The sequence below is a fragment of the Kogia breviceps genome, chromosome 19 (genome assembly GCF_026419965.1).
Source record: "Kogia breviceps isolate mKogBre1 chromosome 19, mKogBre1 haplotype 1, whole genome shotgun sequence".
NCBI lineage: Eukaryota > Metazoa > Chordata > Mammalia > Artiodactyla > Physeteridae > Kogia > Kogia breviceps.
In genome coordinates this window covers 10,922,983-10,948,591 of record NC_081328.1, presented here as the reverse complement: position 1 = coordinate 10,948,591, position 25,609 = coordinate 10,922,983, and the positions used below count along the sequence as shown (strand labels likewise).

At 42.0% G+C, this 25,609-nt stretch overlaps 1 protein-coding gene across 7 annotated transcripts in view; it reads right to left on the bottom strand.

Annotated features, from left to right (window-relative positions):
• The window catches only part of ZZEF1 (zinc finger ZZ-type and EF-hand domain containing 1), a 117,298-nt gene that overhangs the window by 89,606 nt on the left and 2,083 nt on the right, over window positions 1-25,609 (bottom strand). For 5 of the 7 annotated variants that reach the window (XM_067021533.1, XM_059046627.2, XM_059046628.2 and 2 more), the window contains exons 2-6: window positions 10,764-10,908; window positions 7,091-7,285; window positions 5,402-5,573; window positions 3,768-3,967; window positions 2,132-2,342 (exon numbers count right to left, since the gene is read on the bottom strand). In XM_067021533.1, the coding sequence (XP_066877634.1) occupies window positions 2,132-2,342; window positions 3,768-3,967; window positions 5,402-5,573; window positions 7,091-7,285; window positions 10,764-10,908 (923 nt within the window). Of the gene's footprint in view, window positions 1-2,131; window positions 2,343-3,767; window positions 3,968-5,401; window positions 5,574-7,090; window positions 7,286-10,763; window positions 10,909-25,609 lie in introns of those variants that run through there. The other 2 variants (XM_067021535.1, XM_067021534.1) reach the window with 2 other exon arrangements.

Here is a 25,609-nt window from a genome sequence, read left to right as displayed (position 1 = left end):
ACCAAGAGGGTGAGGAGGGTGTCCAGGCAAGGGCCAGGGAGGTGGGAGACTGGTTATATAGAGCGGGATTGTTTAAATAAGTAAATATTTTAGGGATGATGAGAGCCAGGTTTTTCACAATCATAGAAGGGAGTTACAAATAGAGAAAGGGAGAAAACTAGAATGAACGGTAGTGCTGGATTAGAATTAGAAGTTATCAGAGTTTATTAGAAGTATAAACTCCAGAGTTTTCGGTGTTACAGATATAGAAATAAATATAGGTGTCAATGTGTCTATGCATACACATAAGTGTCTATTACTTACACACAAATATGTATTTCCCAGCCGTGTACACTGAGAGAAGCAACACTCCAACAGCAATGAGTTTAGTTTGTTTAGTTTCTAAACACAACTCTCCACTAAGAGTGACCGTGACTCTTGAGCAAAACAGCTGGTTCTAGGGCTATGGCAGGGAACATTCAAGATAAGCCTGGAATATCTTGCTGTAAGGAAGTGCTCTAAGAAGATGAGGACATATCAAAAGGACATATGAACCAGACTGAAGGGGTTCCATCGGCCAAATCTGGGCCAATCTGACCATCAAAATTGTGATGGATTATAACTCAGGGAATAAAACGGGAATCTTGAGTCATACCAATATAAAGTTTGATGAGGAATGGGATATTTACATAGTCTCAAAGTACCTCCTCACAAAATATTGATTAATTACAAAGGGAAAAGAATTCTTTTATACTGGAAAAGTCTGGGAGACACCACTTTCATCAAAGGGTCGAAGTTAACATCACCAAACTAGTAACAGGACAATCTGAAGCTGTGTGTCGCTGACGGGATGCAATGAGAACCCATCATCACTTCTATGACATTCCTGCCAGAGATACAAAATCTAATTTTAATCATGATGAAACTTCAGATAAACCAAAACTGAAGGACGCTCTTCAAAATAACTGACCTATAATTTTCAAAAGTGTCAAAGTCTTAAAAGTCAAGGAAAGACAGAGGAATTGTTCCTTATTGAAGGAAACTACAGAGACATGACAATGAAATACCAAGTATGATTCCGGACTGGATCCTTTTGCTGTAAAGGACATTACCGAGACAACTAGAACAACCTGAACGGGATCAGAGAATTAGATGGTAGCAATGTATATTAATGTTAATTTCCTGATTTTAATGGTTGTAGCAGCATGTTCTCATTTGTAGGAAATACATACTAAATAAAATATTCAGGAACCATGGGGCATCAGGTTAGCAAATTACTCTCAACTGGCTCAGGAAGAAGCTACTTTTTCTTTTTGCATCAAATTTGCAATATTTCTCTAAGTTTGAAATTTTTTTTTTATTTTTTAAACTTTAAAACAGGCAGGAAGAAAGGAGTCTGGCCAAATATTACGCTTCAGATCTAGCACTGCCAGCAGTATTATTTGCTGAAGAGTTTTATTTAATAGCAATAAGAAATCTCAAAAGACATCTACAGAACAAAATATTAGCTATCTCTTTTATCGGCTATTTTAATAGCCTGCACTAATAGTGTCTATTATCAGTTATTAAACTTACAAATAATACTAATACTTCATTGCTACTGAAGCTAGTTGCTTTGCCTTATATATTACTACTGAGTCTTTTTGCCCTAACAGTTTTTAGAAGAAAATTTTCAAAGGTACTCTACATTTAAAAATAAATTAATTTGGTGTCCTTGAAAAGATTTGACTCTTTAGTGAAAAGAGCTTTCAACCTAGGGCCTAGGTCCAAAGACCTAGATTCAAACTGATCCATCACTGCCTGGTCATATACCTCAGGGAAGGTCACTGTATCCTTGTCTATAAAACAGGGATAATTTTTACAGATACATTCTACGACGTAAGTAGGTAAATAATACATAGCTTCTGAAGGTGTTTTATCCTATATATATTGCTATGTAAATGTGAACAATTGTTCCCCAGTGGATAAGGAAGAGGAATGGCATGTGGGACCCCCTCACAAGATAGGAGCTGAAGGCACAAACAGGAAACAACAGGGCACCTGAGGCCCAGCTGTTGACTGAGTCTCGATGATCAAAGGCTGCTCAGTGACTCGCCCTAAAGGGTTAGAGAATGAGCGCCCCGTGACAAGCCTAGAAAGCAGAGCGACTTACTGAGTGTTGCGTAGCACTGTTTGGACAAAGGCGGGATTTGTCTCCATGGAAGCCGTCACCAGAGATGTCAGCAGAGACCAATACCATATTGCAGAAGCATCTGAGACTGAGACCCCAGACTTCTTGACTCTCTGAAAGCCAACAGCCCTCAGACCATGAATTCTAGTGTCACATCCATCACTAAGACAACGCTTTATGTTAATCTGGACATCTGTCAAGCGCAAACAACAAATTCAGTATTGGATTAACTTCTTCGGTTCAGCAAATGCTAGCTTCCAACTAAAAGCAAGATAGTAATTCACATTTCGAAAAGAAAATTCTGAAGATATACTTTGATGCCAGAAATAAATGATGTGTGCAATGGAGCTAGTATATATAATAAATTTGTCAAAAAAGCACTGACCAATCTAAGGAGTCAAAAGAATCAGGTGTAAAATTAAGGGTGGCTTAAATCTTTATATCACACAGCTTCATAGGCATTTATGAGTTCTGATAATTAACACAAAGTGCATTTTTTAAATCCTGATTAAATACACGGTAAGAAAATGTCTAAAAATTTTTCCTAGAGTTCCAAAATTTCGATGTTGTTATGAAACAGCAGCTGGCTCATAGCAGTTGTGAGAATTTCTTTTTAATTATCAAGTCCAGATAAATGGCATAGGCGTGACTCACTTTTAAGAGCTGTCATAACTTCTTATTTGGGTTGGAAAGGAGGTGAGAAGTTTAAAAGGACACAATTTAGAGAAAAGACCACCACAGTATAAGACAGGAAGCTTCTACTCCACAAGCTTAACTACTTCTTTGCCCAGGGGTGAGACACAAAGACTCTACCTCCCCAGGCCTCAGTTCCTTTGAGCAAAGTAAGAATACTTCTTTTGGCCCAGGAAAGCATTAGAAGAAATGAGACAAAACATGAAGCATTCCGGCTCCCTGAATGAAATAAGCCTGGAAAGAAATCACAGAATTGTGATTATTTCCAAAATGCTATGTGTGAAGCAAGGTTATAATAGTATAAAAATGGAAACAACCTAAATGTCCACGAATAAAAGGCTTGCTAAAATTAAGGCATATTCTTACAACACTAAATAAAGGTGTGCATGAACATATGATAAGACAACATGTTAAAAAGTTACAAAAGAGCGTGTACAAAATATCACCATTTTTTGTAAAAAGACATGTATAGATATATATAAATATATATATGTAAACCTATCTTTCACTTTTAAAAATGTGTATATATATATATGCGTGTGTGTGTGTGTGTGTATTTATACACACACATACAGAAATATAAGAAAAGGTCTGGAAGGATCCATACCAACGGATTCAGAGCGACAATCCCTGGGTAGTGGGATTTTGAATAATTTTTACCTAAATATTTCTAATTTTCTAATAAGAAAACAAAAATAAAATATTTTTAATTAAAATAGGCTTTACTGCTTTTCTATAACTTTTAAAAACACTGAATAGATGAAATAATGACCACTTTCATGTATATGATGCGAAGCAAATCAGATCTCCAAAGAAAAGCAAACAGCTTTTCTACTTCAGAGGTCTTCCCGCCAAGAAACATGACTTCCTCCTCCCCTCCCAATCCCCTTAGTTAGAAGGGCAAGACGTATCTTGGTTAACTCACAGAGCTGACTGATGTTGGCATTTTCCAGCAGTGTCACATAGCCAGTGACATTGCTGGGAATGTGCACGTCGCGGACTTCCTGAAGATCGCTGGCACTCCTCCCCACAGCTACAGTCACCTGCTGTGGCATGTAGCTCTGGTCAGTGGCAGCCACTGCGATGGACAGGTGCCTAAGCACAACATCTGGCTTCATTTTTAAACTGGAAAACACGGAGAGCAGAAACTACAAGTGTTTATACAGGTTGAGAACTGGCAGGGCCCACAAGTCCCATCTCTAAGATCTTACATGTGACATACCCCAAGACTGATTCCCCTAAAAGCAACTAACTTGAAATGCTGGCTATTAGTTTCAAAGTCCTTATGACCTTTCCAAGTTTCTAAAATTCCTTTCAGTTCAAGATCAATCTTCTATTTCTTTTTAAGCTACTAATACAAGCAGGAAAGTACAATATGAACAGTCTAACAAAATCCCTTTACCTGGCAAGAAGCAAATTTCTAAACTGCATGCAAAGAACTGGGTATATTCCCTCATGTATAGATGGCTAAATATTTATCCTCTATGAGAAAACAAAGTAATTATTTCTATTTCCACCAATTGAAATCAGCCCATTTTCCAAAGGGACAGGTGAAATTTTAGATAGCAGCTTCATCATAGTTTACTGTCATCTATTTCACTCCAGTGGGGGAGTTCCCTGGCGGTTCAGCGGTTAGGACTCTGTGCTTCCACTACAGGGGGTACGGGTTCGATCCCTGTCAGGGAACTAAGATTCCCCCCGCGTGCTGTGTGGGGGTGGGGAAAAAAAATTCCACTCCAGGATTCCTGACCACCCCCGTTCCCTCTTTCTCTACTAAACTGGCCAACTTAGTTGCACACAAATTTTTTAAATGTGCAGAAAAAATCTTAGGAAGTAAAATCACATCAGATATAAGAAAAGTCCTTGTCCCTTGTGATATTAATCTTCCTGAAACCCTAGTGAAAAAGATATGAAATCCGTATCATAAAATATTAGTCAAATGCTAATTTTCTCCCTTAAAATACCAAGTAAAGAAATTATCCATATTTATGAATATATGAACCAGGTTAGATAATTTTACATGATTCCTTTAACTTGATTCTTTTCTTTCTTAATAACTTTTTAAATAGATTTATTTTTATTTATTTATTTATTTTTGGCTGCATTGTGTCTTCGTTGCTGCACGCGGGCTTTTTCTAGTTGCAGCGACCCGGGGCTACTCTTCATTGCAGTGCGCAGGCTTCTCACTGCAGTGGCTTCTCTTGTTGTGGAGCATGAGCTCTAGGCACGCAGGCTTCAGTAGTTGTGGCACGTGGGCTCAGTAGTTGTGGTGCACAGGCCTAGTTGCTCCGTGGCATGTGGGATCTTCCCGGACCAGGGCTCGAACCCGTGTCCCCTGCATTGGCAGGTGGATTCTTAACCACTGCGCCACCAGGGAAGTACTAACTTGATTCTTAAAGCATCTTTCCAGATAGTCACAAGAAGAAAAACACTAGCCAGTTAAGTAGAAAATATTCTAAAATTTTAAAAAATAATTTTTTAACACATTGATGGGAAAAGAGAAAGAAAGTGGGTAATTTTCTTGGACTTTCGCTCAAGAATTGGTATTACAGCACCCACCGAATCCAGTGTGAGCGGGCACTGCCATCTGACTGCCAGTATGATGACGTTTCTCCATTTGTCATCTTGTCAATGTCTGCAGGGTTGGAGGATGTTTCTATATAAGCATAGCACTTTGCTACTGACTTGAGTTTGTCCGTCTCTGGACTTCTAGTTAGATCTCCAGGGCTCTCTGCAAGAAAAAGCAGATTTTATCATGACATCTCTTCCACAGATAATTTTTAAAAGATCATTTAAAATATCTAGCAGAAATATGCTTGGCACTTTGGCCCTAGAAAAATAAATTCTCCTTAAAAATCTCCTTCCGAATTGGAGAACACGTATAAAGCAGAAGGACTGTTCCATGAGCTGACTGTAGTACAACACAAATCCACTGATATATCTGCAAACCCGCCCAAGAGATGAATATGATGTCTTATAGTTTGAATTTACATTTCTTTCATTATGAGTGAGATTTTTTTAAGCCACTTGTGTTTCTGAGTATGGCCTGGTCCTACCCTCATCTATTTTTGTTACTGGGTCACAAGTCTTCTTAACAATTTATATATTTTATGTACATTATGTAATGTATATATACACATACATACTAAGTAATATTTACTGACTGTTTACTGTGAACCAGGCACTTTTCTACACATTTTTATGTATTAATTCATTTTAGAGATGAGGAAACTAAGGAAATTAAGTAATTGCCCAAGGTCAGAGTTAGTAAAAAAAATTGAGTGTGTCACAATGTTACAAAATATACTTTTGTTCCCTAAAATGTCATTTGTCTTTTGACTCTGCTTATATTTTTTGCTGTACAGAAATTTAAATTTGCATACAGTCTAACTAATTAATCTTTTCTTTTGTAGTTTTTGAGTTTTCATGTCCTGCTCAGAAAGGTTTTCCCATGTCAGGGTTTTTAGCTCTTACAGCTTTCTTTTTGGTTGAACTTTTTATAATCCATCTGAAATTTATTTTCGTGAATACAGTGGGTTAAGAATCTTGTTTTATTTTTTTCTGCAAATGGCTAACCAGTTCCCTAACCCAACTTGTTTGCTAATTCACCTTTCCAACCTGACACGTAATGCTAACTATTTATCTGGTACTATATTCCCACATGTACTTGGGTCTATTTCTGGACTCTTATTATGTTCCATGGACCTGTCAATTCACAGTATCAACTTTTGTTGTGGTCACTAAGTGAGTCTGTAGTGGCTTCCCTCATTTACTGAACAACTATTCACAGAGTACCTACTACGTGGCAGGCATAGTTCCAGGTGCCAAGGATAATGAAGCGAACAGACAGACAAAAAGGCAAGTAAACACTAATGCTACAACCTCTGATGATGATAAGTGCCATTTAGACTATTAAACCTGCAAAGGGGATAGTAACCAAAAGGTGGGGAGTGGCGGGGGTGGGGGCATTAGTTAGGTAAGAGTAATGAGAAAAGGCCTTTCTGAAGTCACATCTGAGCAGAGACTTGGGGTTATGAAGAGGGTGAGAGGGAGGGGGAGGGGGAGGGGAAGGAGAGGGGGAGGGGAAAGGCAGAGCAGGTCACATTCTTGTGCTACAAACTGGTCACTATTACATTTTCAGAAATAAAAGCAGGGAGAAGTGTTGGCTCATCCTATCAATAAATACCACACTTGGAAGAAACGATGATCACGCCTTCCCAAGAACAACCCCCACCCACGCACACGTACCCTTTTCTTTTTGTACCAGTTGATCCAGAGAGTCCTTCAGAACAGAAGCCCTCATGGTGCTCATGTTATTGCAGTGGTCCAACATAGGGTAGGGGATGACGGTGCTAGAGAGCCGGTTTCGATGCAGGAAGCGCAGAATCATTGACGAGTGAACATCCAGGCCCTCCTTGGACTCTGAAAATATGTCTATGAAACCTAAGCAGACAAAATCCATCTTTGGTGTTTTCGGGAACCCACCACAATAGTTTCCACATCCCCTGCCTGGCGGCCTCTCTGAATTAGCTGAATTAAAAGCAGTCGGTAAGAATCCTCACTGATAGTTTCAGCTTTAATCACTGAAAAATCTAAAAAGGCTTTTAAGAAGTGAATCAGTGGTAATCTCAATTAAAAAATTAACTTCATTGAAGTTTAACAGAAAGTTTAGAAGACTTAGAATAGTGATTATTTGTTTCAATCCAAGCTTCAAATTTTTATAAGTTTAATTTATAAACCTAAATACTAACTTGAAATTTTTAAAGAAGTTTTGCATATAGAATGTGGGCTAGGAATAAAGTTTATCACGTTAGAGAGTAAAGGCATAACTGCTTTTATACTAAGCTACAAAAGACCACAATAATGAAAATATAACCACTGCCCTGACCACAATTCCCGATGGCATCTTATAGTTTTCAAGGTCCTTCCACACACAGCACCTCTTTTGGTCCCCACAATAAGGCGTGGGGGTGGGGGGTTGGGGAGAGAAGGCACCGAAGGTACTGGTATCCTCCTCTTACAACGGAGGAAAATGAGGCTCAGGTGACAGACCAAGACAGCAAAAAAGGGGTAGGACCGGAAATAGCTCCTCGCACTGCCTCCGAGCGCTCCTTCCACCATTCCAGTTATTCCTCTCCAGTGTGGCTCCTCTGGAGTCTCCTCTATCTGTCCATCCCTCTGGCCACTGCCCAGGCTCTGGCCTCAACACCGCCCATTCATACACCTCCCCAGATATCCTAAACAGCTCCCCTGGCTGCACTTTGTCTGACATTAACTTGAGTAATCTTACAAAAACACCAAACAGGCCATGTCTACCCTGTTTAAAATCCTTTCATGGTTCCTCATAACCTACAATAATATGCTTTGAACTGAGGTGCACATAACCCAGGTGGTTAAGTGAAGAGAGAATAAACATGGCAGCTTTTCCTGGAGCTCAGATATGCTTGTAGATTTGGGGAGGATTTGTTTTTCTTTTTGTTTTGCTTTCTAATTAAAACAAAAGTACATATATTCTAATTGTATCATTTGATAAACTGTCACAAACTGAACATACCCACGTAAGCAGCACCTAGAGCAGGACTCCAGAAGTCCGCAGGAGAAACTACTTTTAAGTGTGAAACAGAAACATTATATGAGAGCAGAAGGAAACTTTGCATTGATTTTTAAAGATAAACATAAGATTGAGGCGAAATTGTGCCCTTGAAGCAGCCCATTTGATTCTGCCCCCTACACAAAACCCAGAGACACTGGTTTGATTTCCCAAGCCGCAGAAGCTGATGCCATCCCTTGCCCCTCCTCTTACAGTTCTTTTCTAAGCAGACGCCCACAGTAATACCCAAACCTCACATGATGACGCTGCTGATGCTGCACTCATCCCAGACTCCGTGTGATGCTTGTAATGGGAAAACTTTTGTCATACGCTGAAACAGTCCCGGTAAAGGGACTGTCTCTCTTTTAAACATTCAGCACCCACACAATGAGAAACAAAAGGAATAAGTGTCAGTCTGGGTTAGACAGAGGGACCAGGGAACTAGGATCCCACCAGAGAGGTGAGGTCAGCTCACCAAGGTTCAGCCTAGGACTGTGAAAAGCAACTCTTTTAAGTTGGCTGTTGATAAAAATTTTGAGTAGAAAGTCCTAACTCATTGGGATTTCCCTGGTGATCCAGTGGGTAAGACTCTGAGCTCCTAATGCAGGGGGCCTGGGTTCCATCCTTGGTTGGGGAACTAGATCCCGCATGCATGCCACAACAAAGAGTCCGCATGCCGCAACTAAAACCCGGCACAGCCAAAATAAATAATAAATAAATAAATAAATAAATAAAATAAAGTAGCGCTACCTTCAGCGTTGTAATTAAACAAAAAGAAAGAAAGTCCTAACTCACAACCCTGCTAATAAGGTAAGAACCTTGGGATCTGGACCCCCAACTTTTCTAACCTAATCTCTCCCTCTCCTCAAGGTCACCCAGAGCAATGGTGCACTAAGTATTGGTGGATCCCTTGGTCTCCACTACTTTCCTCTCCTCCCAAAACATCTCTTTGAAGTGTTCAAATAAACTCCTGATGCTATCCACATGCTGGTAACACAGAGGTGGGAGTAATACATAAATGCCAAGATGTAAGTTAGTTATGCATAATTCAAAGCATAATTTTAACTGCCATGAGAATAGGAGAAAAGTTAACATGTACAGGTTACCTATAATGCTCTATAAAAATTACGCAATTAAAGACAATTTGAGGGAGAGTGGAAATAGGCATTCTTCATTGAGATACAGAAACCATCCTTCCCTAGCTCAATAGATCCTCAGCAGGAAGTCAGAGGGGTCAAGGACAATCAGAGTTACATTTATGTATCCAACGAGTCTATCTGCCTCCTTGCTGCACGAGCTCAGGCTCTATACTAAGCATTATGACTCCAAGTGCACAGAGCAGGAAAAGCTCTTGGATAAGATAAACTGAACCAAAAGGATGATATGCCAAGTTTGTTTGTTTGTTTGTTTTTTCCTTTCAAACTCAATTGTTTTCTCACTAGAAAAAAAAAAGGTAATTTTATTTTGATTCTGTTTCTGAGCCCCCCAAAGAAACCATCAAAAACATAGACAAGGGCTTCCCTGGTGGTGCAGTGGTTGGGAGTCCGCCTGCCGATGCAGGGAGCGTGGGTTCGTGCCCTGGTCTGGGAGGATCCTGCGTGCCACGGAGCGGCTGGGCCCGTGAGCCACGGCCGCTGGGCCTGCGCGTCCGGAGCCTGTGCTCCGCAGGGGGAGAGGCCACAGCGGTGAGAGGCCCGCGTATCGCAAAACAAACAAACAAACAAAAAATAGACAAAATTTTTTCATAGATATAATGTAGATGTATTGCTTAATTTTAAGCTATTTTTATTCTTACTTAAATTTCAGAGTGATAGCTTTCTAAAAAAAAAAACACTGGTTGCCTCCGATGTGCCAAAAATTGTACTAAATATGAGGACACAACAGAAATAAAAGAGAAGGTTCCCTGCCCTCGTGGAGCTCACAGGATAAGAGTGAAGACAGACATTTACAAATAAGTGAGTGAGAATTAATTAATTAATTACAACGGTAATAGGTTGCAAAAAACAAATGCAGGATGCTAAGAGAACATACAGTTGGGGCCAAGGAAGGCTTCTTGAGAGACTGAAATAAAGAGATACACTAAGGAAGGCAGTCTCATGACAAAGGTTCATGAAAATGGTAGAACTGCTCAACCAACACTGACCTGGGGAGCCAGAGAAACGATTATACTGAACACTAATTCAGACCACGAGCTTAATGAAGACTATCAAGAAGCACACTTATTTCATGGTGCCCACAGGCTTGCCTAATTACAACCTATATTATAGCAAAGTTCATTTGGGCTTTTAAGAGAGCGTTCTTCAGCATTCAGCACTCAGATGAGAGCCTTACCTGGAACAAGAGAACAGGCCTGCAGCTGTCTGATGATATGGCTCAGCTCCCCTTGAAGATTAGCTCCACTGGAATTCTTGAGAGCCTCCAACATGTTCTCAGCATCAACGGTACCATCACCCTCAGCATCAAACTGTGCAAAGGCCTAAAAGACGAGATGCAAGAAAATCAGGTCTGCTCCAAATCCTGAATAATTTTTTTGACACTTCCCAAGACCAGTGATTTTTGTTGTTATTGTTGTTGTGGGAAGAGTTCCTATACATCATTCAAAGAACAAATACGTTCAGGATAGTAACTCACGGTGCTCTGCAGAATGTGTGTGTAAGTATTGCTACATGTATGCACAATTTCATCATCTCATATCTTTCAAGAGAGTAAGCTCCCTTCCCCCAAATAATTTCAGAAGAAAGCAACCACTGCAAAAATGTTCAACTGGTTACAAAGTGCCAAAAACAAAGCATTGGCTTAGGGTAGCACCTCAGGTTTACCTGGGCTTTTTCTTTCAAACACTCTTTGGACACGAGAGCTAACTTGGTTTATCTACTTCACAGCCCTGTTTTCACTAACCTTTACCCATAATCTAATATGCTTCCTGTTCATGTTGGGCCATCTGGGGAACCGGGTACAGCATGGGATTTGGCTTGAATCCTGCTCTGTCACTAACTGGCCATGTGACTTTACACACATTTCTTTGCCTCCGTAAGCCTCAGCTTCTTGATCTGAACAATGGAGCAAATATTACCAAACTCACAGACTGCTGCCTGGATTAAGTAACATTGGCACAGAGCCCAGTATACTGAAAGCACAGGAGCAGTGCAAACTGGTCCTCTTCTCCTTTCTAATCTTCACTGTTACCTCCTCTTGTGTCCCTGACCTTCTGTCACATCCTAAAGACTTTCCTCACCCAGCAGCTGCCTCTCCTCAGATCTCAAGCCCTCTTTCATCAGGGCCTTCTTTCTTCCTGCAGATACACTCACTCACAAACATCCCTCATCATGAAATACTTTAGGAATCTTCTACCTCCTTTCTAAGTAATCCTCTCTCTTTCTTAAAACTCCTGCCCTCTTTCCTTACTTCCCCCCTCCAAGAAAAATGGAAATGTCCCACTGATGATTCATGACTGACACAAATACCCCTATTTCCATCACAGACCTCTGAACAATGCAGTATTTAATAGGAACGTATGCAAATTCCTGTGTTTCAGTCCAAAAACCATGGACATAAATGCAGGAAGGGGGACAGAGTTTAGAGGTAGAATGTGGGAGAAAGATTACAGCATTCTTGGGGAGGGGGGGTGGGAGGGAGGCTCAAGAGGGAGGGGATATATGTATACATATAGCTGATTCACTTTGTTCTACAGCAGAAACTAACCCAACATTGTAAAACAATTATACTCCAATAAAAAAAAAAATTGGGGGCTTCCCTGGTGGTGCAGCGGTTAAGAATCCGCCTGCCAATGCAGGGGACACGGGTTCGAGTCCTGGTCCGGGAAGATCCCACATGCCGTGAGGCGACTAAGCCTGTGCAACACAATTAATGAGGCTGTGCTCTAGAGCCCACGAACCACAGCTACCAAAGCCTGCGTGCCACAACTACTGAAGCCCACATGCCTAGAGCCCATGCTCCGCAACAAGAGAAGCCACCACAATGAGAAGCCCACGCATCGCAGCGAAGAGTGGCCCCCGCTCTCCGCAACTAGAGGTAGCCCATGCACAGCAATGAAGACCCAATGTAGCCAAAAATAAAAATAAATAAATTTATATTTTAAAAAAAGAGATTATAGCATTCTTTTTGCCTCTACTTCTTTTGGGGGATTATCCAAAGAGTTAACAGGCTACATTAATCCAAAAAGTTATCAAAGGCTACACTAATGAAGGCATAATGCTCAGAAGGAGGGAAGATACCATCCTGTTCTTTTCTGATTAGACCCAATCAGGAAAGCTGAGCTTAGCAGGGAAGTCACAAAGTAAATGAAACAGAAGAGATCAGAGGAAAGAGATCCTGAGAAGAGCTGAAGGACCAAGGAATCTTCAGTGAGGAGAAAAGATGACTGGGAGTAATAGAGTCCTCTTCAAATACCTGATGGGTTGTAATGGGAAGGAGCAGTTAAGGTCATTAGATAGAAGCTAGAGGGAAAAGCTCATCATAAAGATGGACGTGTCTGGATGAATGGATAAAGAAGATGTGGTACATATATAATGTAATATTACTCAGCCATAAAAAGACATGAAATTGGGTCATTCGTAGAGATGCGGATGGACCTAGAGTCTGTCATACAGAGTGAAGTCAGAAAGAGAAAAACAAATATCGTATATTAACACATATGTGTGGAATCTAGAAAAATGGTACAGATGAACCTACTTGCAGGGCAGGAACAGAGATGCAGATGTAGAGAACGGACGTTTGGACATGGTGGGGAAGGGGAGGGTGGGATGAATTGGGAGATTAGGTTTGACATAAATACACTACCATGTGTAAAACAGATAGCTGTTGGGAACCTGCTGTATAGCACAGGGAGCTCAGCTCGGTGCTCTGTGATGGCCTAGTTGGGTGGGATGGAGGCGGGGCGGGAAACAGAGGTGCAAGAGGCAGGGGATGTGTGTATGCATATGGCTGATTCACTTCACTGTGCAGCAGAAACTGACACAACATTGTAAAGCAACTGTACTCCAATTAAAAAAAATAACCTGCTGTATAAAAATAAATAAAATTCAAAAAATAAATAAAATAAAATGAGATCAATATTTTATAAAATACTTATGCTTCATCAAAATAAAAAAACATGGCTGTGTCTGCTGGTAGTGTGGCATAAAGATGGATTAGGAGGCTCTGGAAGGAATGCCCACCTCATCCCTCAAGGCTTCAGAGCAACAGCTAGACAACCAGTCAACAGGAGTGTTCAAAGACGTCATACTAAACAAATGCATTTACCTCTGCTCCCTCATGAAATCCCACTACAACAATATTATAAAGGGATTTTTTTTAAAAGCATAAGGACAAAGAGAACAGGAGATGTTACAACAGCAGCAAAATTTTGGAAGCTGGGAAGCAGATGGATGAATAGTACCTCTCTAAATAAAACTGTATATACACTGGATATATGAGCCATAACGGGAGACTTGTGGGACAACTGGATACACTTTGGGGGGGACTGGGTATTAATTAAACAGAAATTAATGGAAGAGTGAAGACCACTAACTGAAAAAACTAGGCTACAGAAGAATATTAGAGAATGATCTCCTGTTAGTTTGAACAAAAAGCAAATATGCACTTCCCACTTTGGTACCAAATATATATAGATAGATACATAGATACATCTGAACGAATAACATCAAGATGTTAATAGTGGTAATACAGCAATCTACATATGTTGCTTTCATAATAATAAAGAGGAAATTATAAATATTAAGAAACTTTAAGCACACCCCAATATAAAAAGTAGAGCTAATGGATATGGAGGGAGGTAGAGCAGAAGCACACCTCTGCCTGCCCTGAGGTCCCAGGATGTGAACGTGCAGTACCGGTTACAGCTACCTCCCGAATCCTGCACGTTACAGCATAGTAAGAAAACAGTATTTGTATGACTCAGCGTCTGAGGGGCTTAGTACAGCTGTAACCCATTAAATTGGGAATGACAGATGGTTTGGGAAGCTCTGAATTAATATTGAGCACTGGCTAAATTTTAAGCAGTGTACATATCATTTATTCCTCATAACAGCAAAAGACCTTACTATTTAACCTCCCCTTTTTATAGTTGTACAGAGAGGTCGGAGAACTTGCCCAAGGTCGCACGGCTAGTATTCGACTACAAAGCTTCCAGAGCTCATGTTCTTCACCACGACTCCACTCTCCTTCCTTTGACCAGATAACCCCTGGGGTTCCTTGCAGTCCGGAGACCAAGTGCTCAAAACGCCTCTCTTATCCATCTCTTTCCTGCATCTGTAAAACTTGCTCTCAGCACCTCGTGCCCATGTTAACTGAGTATCAACCTTAAAACTTGAGACTCACTCTCTAAATTTCAAATAGCACTCAAGTCCTACTCCTACCAGAACTTCTGCACTTCGAGTGCCACCTGCATCTCAAGTGCTGTTTATTCCCAAATTCCCACACAACTCCTGACGTTTATGGCTGATAAAAATCCTATATAAGCAAGGCTAAACAAACGGTGACATTCTGCTATTTTTAACAGACTCTATGGATCTGTCAATAGTTAATGGATATGATAAAGAGAATTTTCAAACAAACAAAATGAAGACAGTTCGGGTGAGAAAAAATATCAGAAGAGCATTGCTAACAGCTTCACCAAACAAATACGTGATTCCCTAACAGTCAGAAATTGTTCTTAAAGAGGGGCTTCCCTGGTGGTGCAGTGGTTAAGAATCCTCCTGACAATGCAGGGGACATGAGTTTGAGCCCTGGTCCAGGAAGATCCCACATGCCACATAGCAACTAAGCCCGTGCACCACAACTACTGAGCCTGCGCTCTAGAGCCCACGAGCCACAACTACTGAAGCTGGTGCACCTAGAGCAGTGCTCGGCAACAAAAGAAGCCGCCACAGTGAGAAGCCTGCGCACCGCAACGAAGAGTAGCCCCCGCTCAACGCAACTAGAGAAAGCCTGCACGCAGCAACGGAGACCCAACACAGCCAAAAATAAATAAACTAATTAAAAAATTTAAAAAAGGAATCGTCCTTAAAGAAATGCACAAGTTGTAAAATCTAACACTTAACATCTAGTTTGTTTCACAGAAGCCAATTTACTTAGCACTTATTCAACACCATCCGACAGCCAGCCATATATACTTGACCCATGCTTGGGTATGTGCATATTGGGATTCAGGGCATAGTCCTTGTTCTCCAAAATCCTTACAGCCTAGAAGAAGACAGATACGTAAACCGAGAGCAGCAATGTGATAGGTGTGATAATTATAATATAGAAGTAACAGCATAAACAACTATAATAGCTGATACTTACTATTAAGTAAGCATTTACTAGGCACCAGACAGAGTGCCTAAGTACCTCACCTGGATCAACTCATATTTTCCACAACCCTAAGGTCAGTATTATCGCTTTACTAGAGAGGGAAAGAGAGGTTAAGCATTTTGTTCAAGGTCACATGGTTAGTACTGGTAAATGATGGAGCTTGGATGCCAATCCTGGTTTGATCTGGGACCCCACACTGTCAACCACTATGCCATGAGCTAACAGAAGCACTCCAGAAGCCAGAAGCCCAGGAGGGGTAGGGGCGTTTGGGGGAAATGGCCCTCAGAAAAATGAGCCTTAACGAATAACTAGGAATTTGCAAGTATATGAAGACAGGGAGGCCGTCCTGGGTAGAGGGGAGGGTGTGAGAATAGACACAAAGTGCACCACAGGCCGTGAGAACTATAACCTACCTGTGGTGTGGAAAGGAGGCGGCGACGGGGCATGAAGAGACACACAGAGGTCAGAATAGAGAGGACCTGGCCAGCCCGGCTACAGAGCTCAGATCTCACAGCAAGGGTACCACGAGGCTGCTGGAGAAGACTAAGGGTGGAGGGGGCCGAGCATCCCAGATCTATAAAGGCTCCCATATTGGAATGGACCTACAAATCTCTTAAACCATGTTCCTTTCTACTGCTGAACCCCTTCTCCAGTGTCTCTGTGACACACACTGGTGATGGGAAGCTCACGTCTTCTGGCCAGTTGACAGCAGCAGTGCGCTTCTCTATGTAAGAAATGGAAATCTCCATCCCTGATGTTACCACCCCGTGGGGCCCTTCAGAACACATCTGTTCCTTCTACCCCAACACAGCCTGCAGATCACTGGAAACACTGATCAGGTCTCCCGAGTTTCTTCAAACCCTCCATCCTTCAGCCAGTTCTCTATCTGGTATGGCTTTTGGTCTCACTCCCATCCTGGCTGCCCCCTCCAAGATCCCTCCAATTTGACAATAAACCTCAGAGCAGTGCCTCTCAACTTTCATCGGCTGATCCACTATAAGAAATATATTTTATATCATGAGCCAGTACACATGTAATTGGTATAAAGGTTTGGTGAAACAATGTAGTTTTTCTTATCAGATATAATGTACCCTGATCTTTTCTATTCCATCCTATTCTTTCATTTAACTTGCAGGTTACACTGACTAAATAGATTTCCAACCCACTGAAGGGACAGTCTGAAACTCGCTGCCCTGGAACGTGGGGTCCCAGACCCAACTCGATACACTGGGTCTAGACTCATGGTGCAAAGTAAGGCAAGTCTACCTTCGCCTCTCTGCATACAGAGCAAGACCCCCAATTTCCATGGAGTCACCACATAGACAGCAACCTGGACTGATCTGCTGTATTCCTTCTCCTCCTCCTCTCCTGCTCCAGGTCTCTTCCTGTCACACCCGCTACGTGCTCTGCCATCCACATGACAGCTATGCAGGCAGCTCCCAAGTGCAGGCATTATGCTAGGGAGCATGTGGGAGATAAAGAGTGTAACACGGTCAGACTAAGGGGAAATGTGGGTAAGAGATCAGTGTCACATGGACCTCTTACTTTCTGTGAGACCTGGGACAAGACTCTTGGCCTCTCTAAGTCTCAACTCGTCTTCCCACCCAACCTTCCTTCATAGCTTGTTGTGGGGATCCAAAGGTTTCATGAACAAGACTATGCCTAGTAAACTGCAAAGAACTATTAATACATTCTAATTAGAGGCCATAATTGATACACCTCACAGACAAGAGACAGAAAAGTGGGCTGGCTGACTACAGATTTCCATCCATTCGCCTTGGCCCGAGGGCAGCATGGGGCAGGGCTCAGACCATTCCTGTCTAACCTTCTTCACCACTACTGGGATCAAGACCACAGTACACATAAGAGAATGAGCCAAAATCATCGCAGGCCAGAACTGTGGGCTCAGACAAGCAGAATGCAATGCACCAGGCTTACAGATAAAGGCTGCACACGGGTTCAACTTGGAGAAGCACACTCCATCAGAAGTCAAAAGACCTAGGTCTGGTCCTAGTTCTGCCACTTGTTGGCTGAAAGGGTCACTTAACCATTTAAGGCCTTAGTTAACTCATCTGTAAGACTGTTTCACATTCCATGTCTAAGTGAAGTACTGAAGGGCTGTCACAGAAGATGGAGTAAACAATCCTAGAGACAGGACAATACAGAAGAATAACACCACTAACAGCAACATTTACTGAGCATTAAGCATGTGCCAGACACTGTTCTAAGGGTTTTACATGAATTCATTTAATCCTCACACTGACTATATAAGGTAGATACTATTATTATGCTCATTTTATAGCTGAGGCAACTGAGACCCAGAGTGGCCATGTAAGTCAATCAAGGTCACATGGCTTGAGGATGGTGGAACTAGGATTTGCCCACAAGCAGGCTGAGCCCAGGGCCCAATTCTCAAGTTCAGTCTAAAAAAGAACAGTGGAACAGGCAGACTTATAAATTGGCAAACTCGGAACTTCCCTGGTGGGAAGTTCCGATGCAGGGGACACGGGTTCGAGCCCTGGTCCAGAAAGTATCCCACATGCCGCAACTAAGCCCGTGCGCCACAACTACTGAGCCTGAGCTCTAGGGCCCACGAGCCACAACTACTGAGCCGACTGTTGAAGCCCGCACGCCTAGAGCCCAGGCTCCACAACAAGAGAAGCCGCCACAATGAGAAGCCCGTGCAGCACAATGAAGAGTAGCCCCCGCTCACCACAACTAGAGAAAGCCCGCGCACAGCAACGAAGACCCAATGTGATCAAAGGTAAATAAATAAAATAAATAAATTTATTTTCAAAAATGTAAAAAATAAATAAGTAAATAAATCAGAAAACTCGCTAATACCTTTAACAGGCTAACTGTCCAAGATGTTACAGAAGTGATCCTTGGGCAGGTGGGGGACAGGTTGCCTGCAACGGCTACAAAGGTCCCAGCCAACTCAGACTCTAGACCATGTCCCAAAGAAACATCATTCCCCAAGTTTTACTTTCCCTCACCTCAATATATTTCCACACGCTGTGCCTTTCAAATGGAATATCCCTTTCCTTCTTTGCCCGGCAAATTCTTTCAGCTTCTCAACCTTTGGTTTGGTGAAGCCTTTCCCAAACTCCCATGCTACTGTTAAATGCTTCTATGTGGTCCTTGAAAGTGGAAAGGGCTTAGGAGGGAGAAAAGGGCTGAAATGAGAAAAAGGGAGCAAAGGACAAAATTCCCCTCATATATGGGAAACAGTAAATGGACCCGGCTGGCTAAACAGCACTGGGAGGTAAGAGTGGAAGGGTATAAAGACCTAAATGTTAGAGTAACATTTGATTCTGAAGGCAATGGGAAGCCAGTGAAGTTTCTAAAGCAAGACAGTCCATAATGAAGTGATATTCTGGAAATCAGGGAAAGGCAACACAGATCTGTGACCTTTCCTCCATAGCTCTCGTGGACTGTGAAGTTCTCCAAAAGAAAGCCAATACCACCACTCCCCCCAAAGCAAAGCACAAAGAGCCAGAATAACCTCCAATTCCCCCAGGATCTTCCTCTTCTGCACTGCCTCATCACTATCAATGGCCAACGCTTACTGAAGGCTTCCTGTGCGCCGGAGAAGTGCAGGCAGCGCCTCAGAGCTCCATGGCAGAGCAAGGCTACACAGTGCGCTCTCCGTGCCAGAAGACCTGTACAGAACAGGAAACAAGAGCCTCAAGGGTAGGACCGAAAATACGATTATACAGAAGCCATTTGAATCATGTCACAGAAAAGGCTTGGTCCCGACCAGGTGATGGTGCCAAGGCAGGGAATCTTGAAGAACTCGTAGAAGCAAGGTCCACACACAGGACAAGGCAGGTGTCCCACAGGGGACAGAGGTAGATAAGGTCAGACAGGGAGACAGGCTGGCCTGTGGGATCCGACTCATTCAGAGGAATATGTACTTGATCCCTCAAGCAGTGGGGAGCCTCTACATGCTCTGAGCTGAGGGTAAGCAATGCTTGTAGCCTGCTTCCGTGTTACGGTACGTTCACATGCCCCTCACACTCTGTGTCTTGACAGGGTACAGAATTACATCTGTGTAATTCTATTTGCATAGTTCTTGGGCTCAGAGCCATTCTAAATTAATTGGTCAATACTATGACTTGATAATGCCAAGATGGTACTTTTCTCCAAATTTCCTCTAAACCCAACAGTGACTAAGAACCTTTTTACGTTTTCACTAAAACTGTATTTAACTGTTTCCTCCAATGTCAAGAAATAACTTCTTGGGGATTCCCTGGTGGTCCAGTGGTTAGGACTCTGCGTTCTCACTGCTGAGGGCCCAGGTTTGATCCCTGGTCAGGAAACTAAAATCCCACAAACCGTGGGGTGTGGCAAAAAAAAAAGAAAAGAAAAGAGAAGAAAAATCTTCTTATTAAAAGGTTACGTACTGAATATAAAATATGAGGTTGGAGAATGAGGACTGTACCATATTCAATCTGTCAAATCAAACTGAGGGCTCCATGGGGAAAATACCTACTGAGCACTGGCTATGAGCTGGGACTGTGCTAAGACAGTAAATAAATGAATAAAAATGGTCCTTCCTTAAATGGACAAACTCTTGCAAAGGTATAACCTTCCAAGACTGAACCAGGAAGAAATAGAAAATATGAACAGACCAATCACAAGTAATGAAATTGAAACTGTGATTAAAAATCTTCCAACAGGGCTTCCCTGGTGGTACGGTGGTTGAGAGTCCGCCTGCCGATGCAGGGGACACGGGGTTCATGCCCTGGTCCGGGAAGATCCCACATGCCGTGGAGCAGCTGGGCGCGTGAGCCATGGCTGCTGCGCCTGTGCATCTGGAGCCTGTGCTCCGCAACGGGAGAGACCACAACAGCGAGAGGCCCACGTACTGCAAAAAAAAAAAAAACAATTTCTAACAAACAAAAGTCCAGGACTAGATGGCTTCACAGGTGAATTCTATCAAACATTTGGAGAAGAGCTAACACCCATCCTTCTCAAACTCTTCAAAAAAACTGCAGAAGGAACACTTCCAAACTCATTCTATGAGGCCACCATCACCCTGATACCAAAACCAGACAAAGATACAACAAAAAAAGAAAATTACAGATCAATATCACTGATGAATGTAGATGCAAAAATCTTCAACAAAATACTAGCAAACAGAATCCAACAACACATTAAAAGGATCATACACCATGATCAAGTGGGATATTTATCCCAGGGATGCAAGGATTCTTCAATATACACAAATCAATCAATGTGATACACCATATTAACAAATTGAAGAATAAAAACCATATGATCATCTCAATAGATGCAGAAAAAGCTTTTGACAAAATTCTACACCCATTTATGATAAAAACTCTCCAGAAGGTGGGCACAGAGGGAACCTACCTCAACATAATAAAGGCCATATATGACAAACCCACAGCAAACATCATTCTCAATGGTGAAAAACTGAAAGCATTTCCTCTAAGATCAGGAACAAGACAAGGATGTCCACTCTCACCACTACTATTCAACATAGTTTTGGAAGTCCTAGCCACAGCAATCAGAGAAGAAAAAGAAATAAAAGGAATACAGGGCTTCCCTGGTGGCGCAGTGGTTGAGAGTCCGCCTGCCGATGCAGGGGACACAGGTTCGTGCCCCGGTCTGGGAAGATCCCACATGCTGCGGAGCGGCTGGGCCCGTGAGCCATGGCCGCTGGGCCTGTGCGTCCGCAGCCTGCGCTCCGCAAAGGGAGAGGCCACAACAGTGAGAGGCCCGTGTACCACAAAAAAAAAAAAAAGGAATACAAATTGGAAAAGAAGAAGTAAAACTGTCACTGTTTCCAGATGGCATGATACTATACATAGAGAATACTAAAGATGCCACCAGAAAACTACTAGAGCTAATCAATGAATGTGGTAAAGTTGCAGGATACAAAATTAATGCACAGAAATCTCTTGCATTCCTATACACTAACAACGAAAGATCAGAAAGACAAAGACAAAAGACAAAGGAAACAATCCCATTCACCACTGCAACAAAAAGAATAAAATACCTAGGAATAAACCTACCTAAGGAGGTAAAAGACCTGTACTCAGAAAACTATAAGACACTGATGAAAGAAATCAAAGATGACACAAACAGATGGAGAGATATACCATGTTCTTGGATTGGAAGAATCAATATTGTGAGCATGACTATACTACCCAAAGCAATCTACAGATTCAATGCAATCCCAGCAAATTACCAGTGGCATTTTTTACACAACTAGAACAAAAAATTTTTAAATTTGTATGGAGACATAAAAGACCCTAAATAGCCAAAGCAGTCTTGAGGGAAAAAAACAGAGCTGGAGGAATCAGACTTCCTAACTTCAGACTATACTACAAAGGACACTAATCAAGACAATATGGTACTGGCACAGAAACACAAATATAGATCAATGGAACAGGACAGAAAGCCCAGAGATAAACCCATGCACATATGGTCACCTTTTCTTTAATAAAGGAGGCAAGAATATACAATGGACAAAAGACAGCCTCTTCAATAAGTGGTGCTGGAAAAACTGGACAGCTACATGTAAAAGAATGAAATTAGAACACTCCCTAACACCATACACAAAAATAAACTCAAAATGGATTAGAGACCTAAATGTAAGACCGGACACTACAAAACTCTTAGAGGAAAACATAGGAAGAACACTCTTTGACATAAATCACAGCAAAATCTTTTTTGACCCACCTCCTAGAGTAATGGAAATAAAAATAAAAATAAACAAATGGGACCCAGTGAAACTTAAAAGCTTTTGCAAAGCAAAGGAAACTACAAACAAGACAAAAAGACAACCCTCAGAATGGGAGAAAATATTTGCAAACGAATGAACAGACAAAGGATTTATCTCCAAAATATATAAACAGCTCATGCAGCTCAATATTAAAAAAACAAACAACCCAATCCAAAAATGGGCAGAAGACCTAAACAGACATTTCTCCAAAGAAGACATACAGATGGCCAAGAAGCACATGAAAAGCTACTCAACATCAGTAATTATTAGAGAAATGCAAATCAAAACTACAATGAGGTATCACCTCACACCAGTTAGAATGGGCATCATCAGAAAATCTACAAACAACAAATGCTGGAGAGGGTGTGGAGTAAAGGGAACCCTCTTGCACTGTTGGTGGGAATGTAAATTGATACAGCCACTATAGAGAACAGTATGGAGGTTCCTTAAAAAACTAAAAATAGAATTACCATATGACCCAGCAATCCCACTACTGGGCATATACCCTGAGAAAACCATAATTCAAAAAGACACATGCGGGACTTCCCTGGTGGTGCAGTGGTTGAGAATCCGCCTGCCAATGCAGGGGACACGGGTTCGAGCCCTGGTCCGGGAAGATCCCACATGCCGCAGAGCAACTAAGCCCGTGCGCCACAACTACTGAGCCTGTGCTCTACAGCCCGCAAGCCACAACTACTGAGCCTGAGTGCCACAACTACTGAAGCCCGCACACTTAAAGCCCGAGCTCTGCAACAAGAGAAGCCACCGCAATGAGAAGCCCACGCACTGCAATGAAGAGTAGCCCCGCTCGCTGCAACTAGAGAAAGCCTGTGTGCAGCAATGAAGAACCAACAACGAAGACCCAATGCAGCCAAAAATAGATAAATTAATTTTTTTTTAAAAAGACACATGCACCCCAATGTTCACTGCAGCACTATTTACAATAGCCAGGTCATGAAAGCAACCTAAATACCCACGGACAGATGAATGGATAAAGAAGATGTGGGGACTTCCCTGGTGGTGCAGTGATTAAGAATCTGCCAGCCAATGCGGGGGACACGGGTTCGAGCCCTGGTCCGGGAAGATCCTACATGCTGCAGAGCAACTAAGCCTGTGCGCCACAACTTCTGAAGCCCGCGTGCCTATAGCCTGTGCTTCACAACAAGAGAACCCACACAATGAGAAGCCCGTGCACCACAACAAAGAGGGGGCCCCAGTCGCTGCAACCTGAGAAAGCCAGTGCGCAGCAATGAAAACCCAAAGCAGCCAAAAATTAAAAAATAAAACAAATAAATTTAGTTTTTAAAAAGATGTGGTACATACATACAATGGAATATTAGCCATAAGAAGGAACGGAATTGGGTCATTTGTAGAGACGGATGGATCTGGAGACTGTCATACAGAGTGAAGTAAGTCAGAAAGAGAAAAACAAATATCATATATTAACGCATATATGTGGAACCTAGAAAAATGGTACAGATGAAACGGTTTGCAGGGCAGAAACAGAGACACAGATGTAGAGAACAAATGTATGGACTCCAAGGGGGGAAAGTGGCGGGGGGTGGGGTGGGGTGGTGGTGGGATGAATTGGGAGATTGGGATTGACAGGTATACACTGATGTGTATAACACAGATAACTAATAAGAACCTGCTGTATAAAAAATAAATATAATAAAATTCAAAAAAGAAAATGGTCCTTCCTTCAGACTTTACAACCCAACGAATTTCACAAAGTAGGCACCAAAGCTAATACAGAAAATTAATAAAATAAGACCTACTCGTACTAAATTCCCACATTCAAGGCATGTGCTATCATCCTGTGTTCAGCACTTTTTTCCTGCTCCAGAGTCTACATGATTTTCTGGAAGCTTATCATATTAAGAGCACAATATCTAATCTCTAATGTCAAATAAGAATTTAATTTTAACTCTAATTCCTCTTCTACATAGGAGTCAATTAAATTAAATATTGCTCCCTGTGAGCAAATCAAAGGGTCCTTCTCCATGGACCACACCCACCAAGAGAAAAGGTGTATTGCACTATAAAATGATAACGTTTCAGACTTTGGTCTTTGGTACAAGTTCAAGAATTCTTTTAGGACAACACCTCAAGCAACTGAGGTCACAGGAATGTGAAGGCAAGACAGCTGGGTACACACGGATGGCAACGGGAGCTGGAAGAACCAACATGTACAACTTGGAAACTCTTACCATTACACTAGCAAATACTATGCACCGATGAGAACCTGCTCTACAATCTGGTCCCTGCCTGCTTCCTAGCCTTGCTCTCCTCCTGCTGCAGTCTATGAAATTGTAACCCAATATCTGTTTTCCTCTCCTCAGTAGTTAAATCCTGATTTTTAGCTGAACATACGGCCATGGAATAAGGATCCTTCCCAGCCTCCCTTGCAGTTAAGTGTAGCCATGTGACTGGGTTTGGCCAAATGGGTTTGTGGCCCTCTCCTTCCTTTTCCCTTTCCTGTTGGTCGTGCAAAGCAACAGCAACAGAGTCATTTGGGTCATTAAGTGGAAGGTGACTGTGGAGGATGACAGCACAAGAAGATGGACAGAGTCAGGTCCCTGATAACTGTGAAACTGCCGTATCAATCCTGGACTGCCTAAGTGGACTTTTACATAAAAAGGCTTCTTTATCATTTAAAGCCCTGATGCACTGGATTTTCTGTCTTGAAGCAGTTTTGTAACCATAACACATCCCACCATTCTTTCTGATTCTCTATTCTCTGGACTTGGGACTTGTGTATTCGACTCCCTCTGCCTGAAACACTGCTAACACCTCTGCTCCTTGTCTGCTTTCAGCCTTCAAATCAGAGCTGAAAAGTTAACTTTCTCAGGTAAGTCTTCCTTGACACCCTGGATGAGGTTAAATACTCCTATTTTTTTACTATGCTTTCCCTTGGATAATACTCACCACACCTATAATTGCTGGGTTAATGTGCATCACTTTCAGTACTAGATACACTTTAAGAACAAGTTATCTGCTTTGCCCACTGTCATCCAAGTGCTGAGCACTCAGTATATGCCCAACAAATATTTGCTCAGTGAACGAATGGATAACGTCATAGCCCTTGAGTGAATTCTGGACCACACCT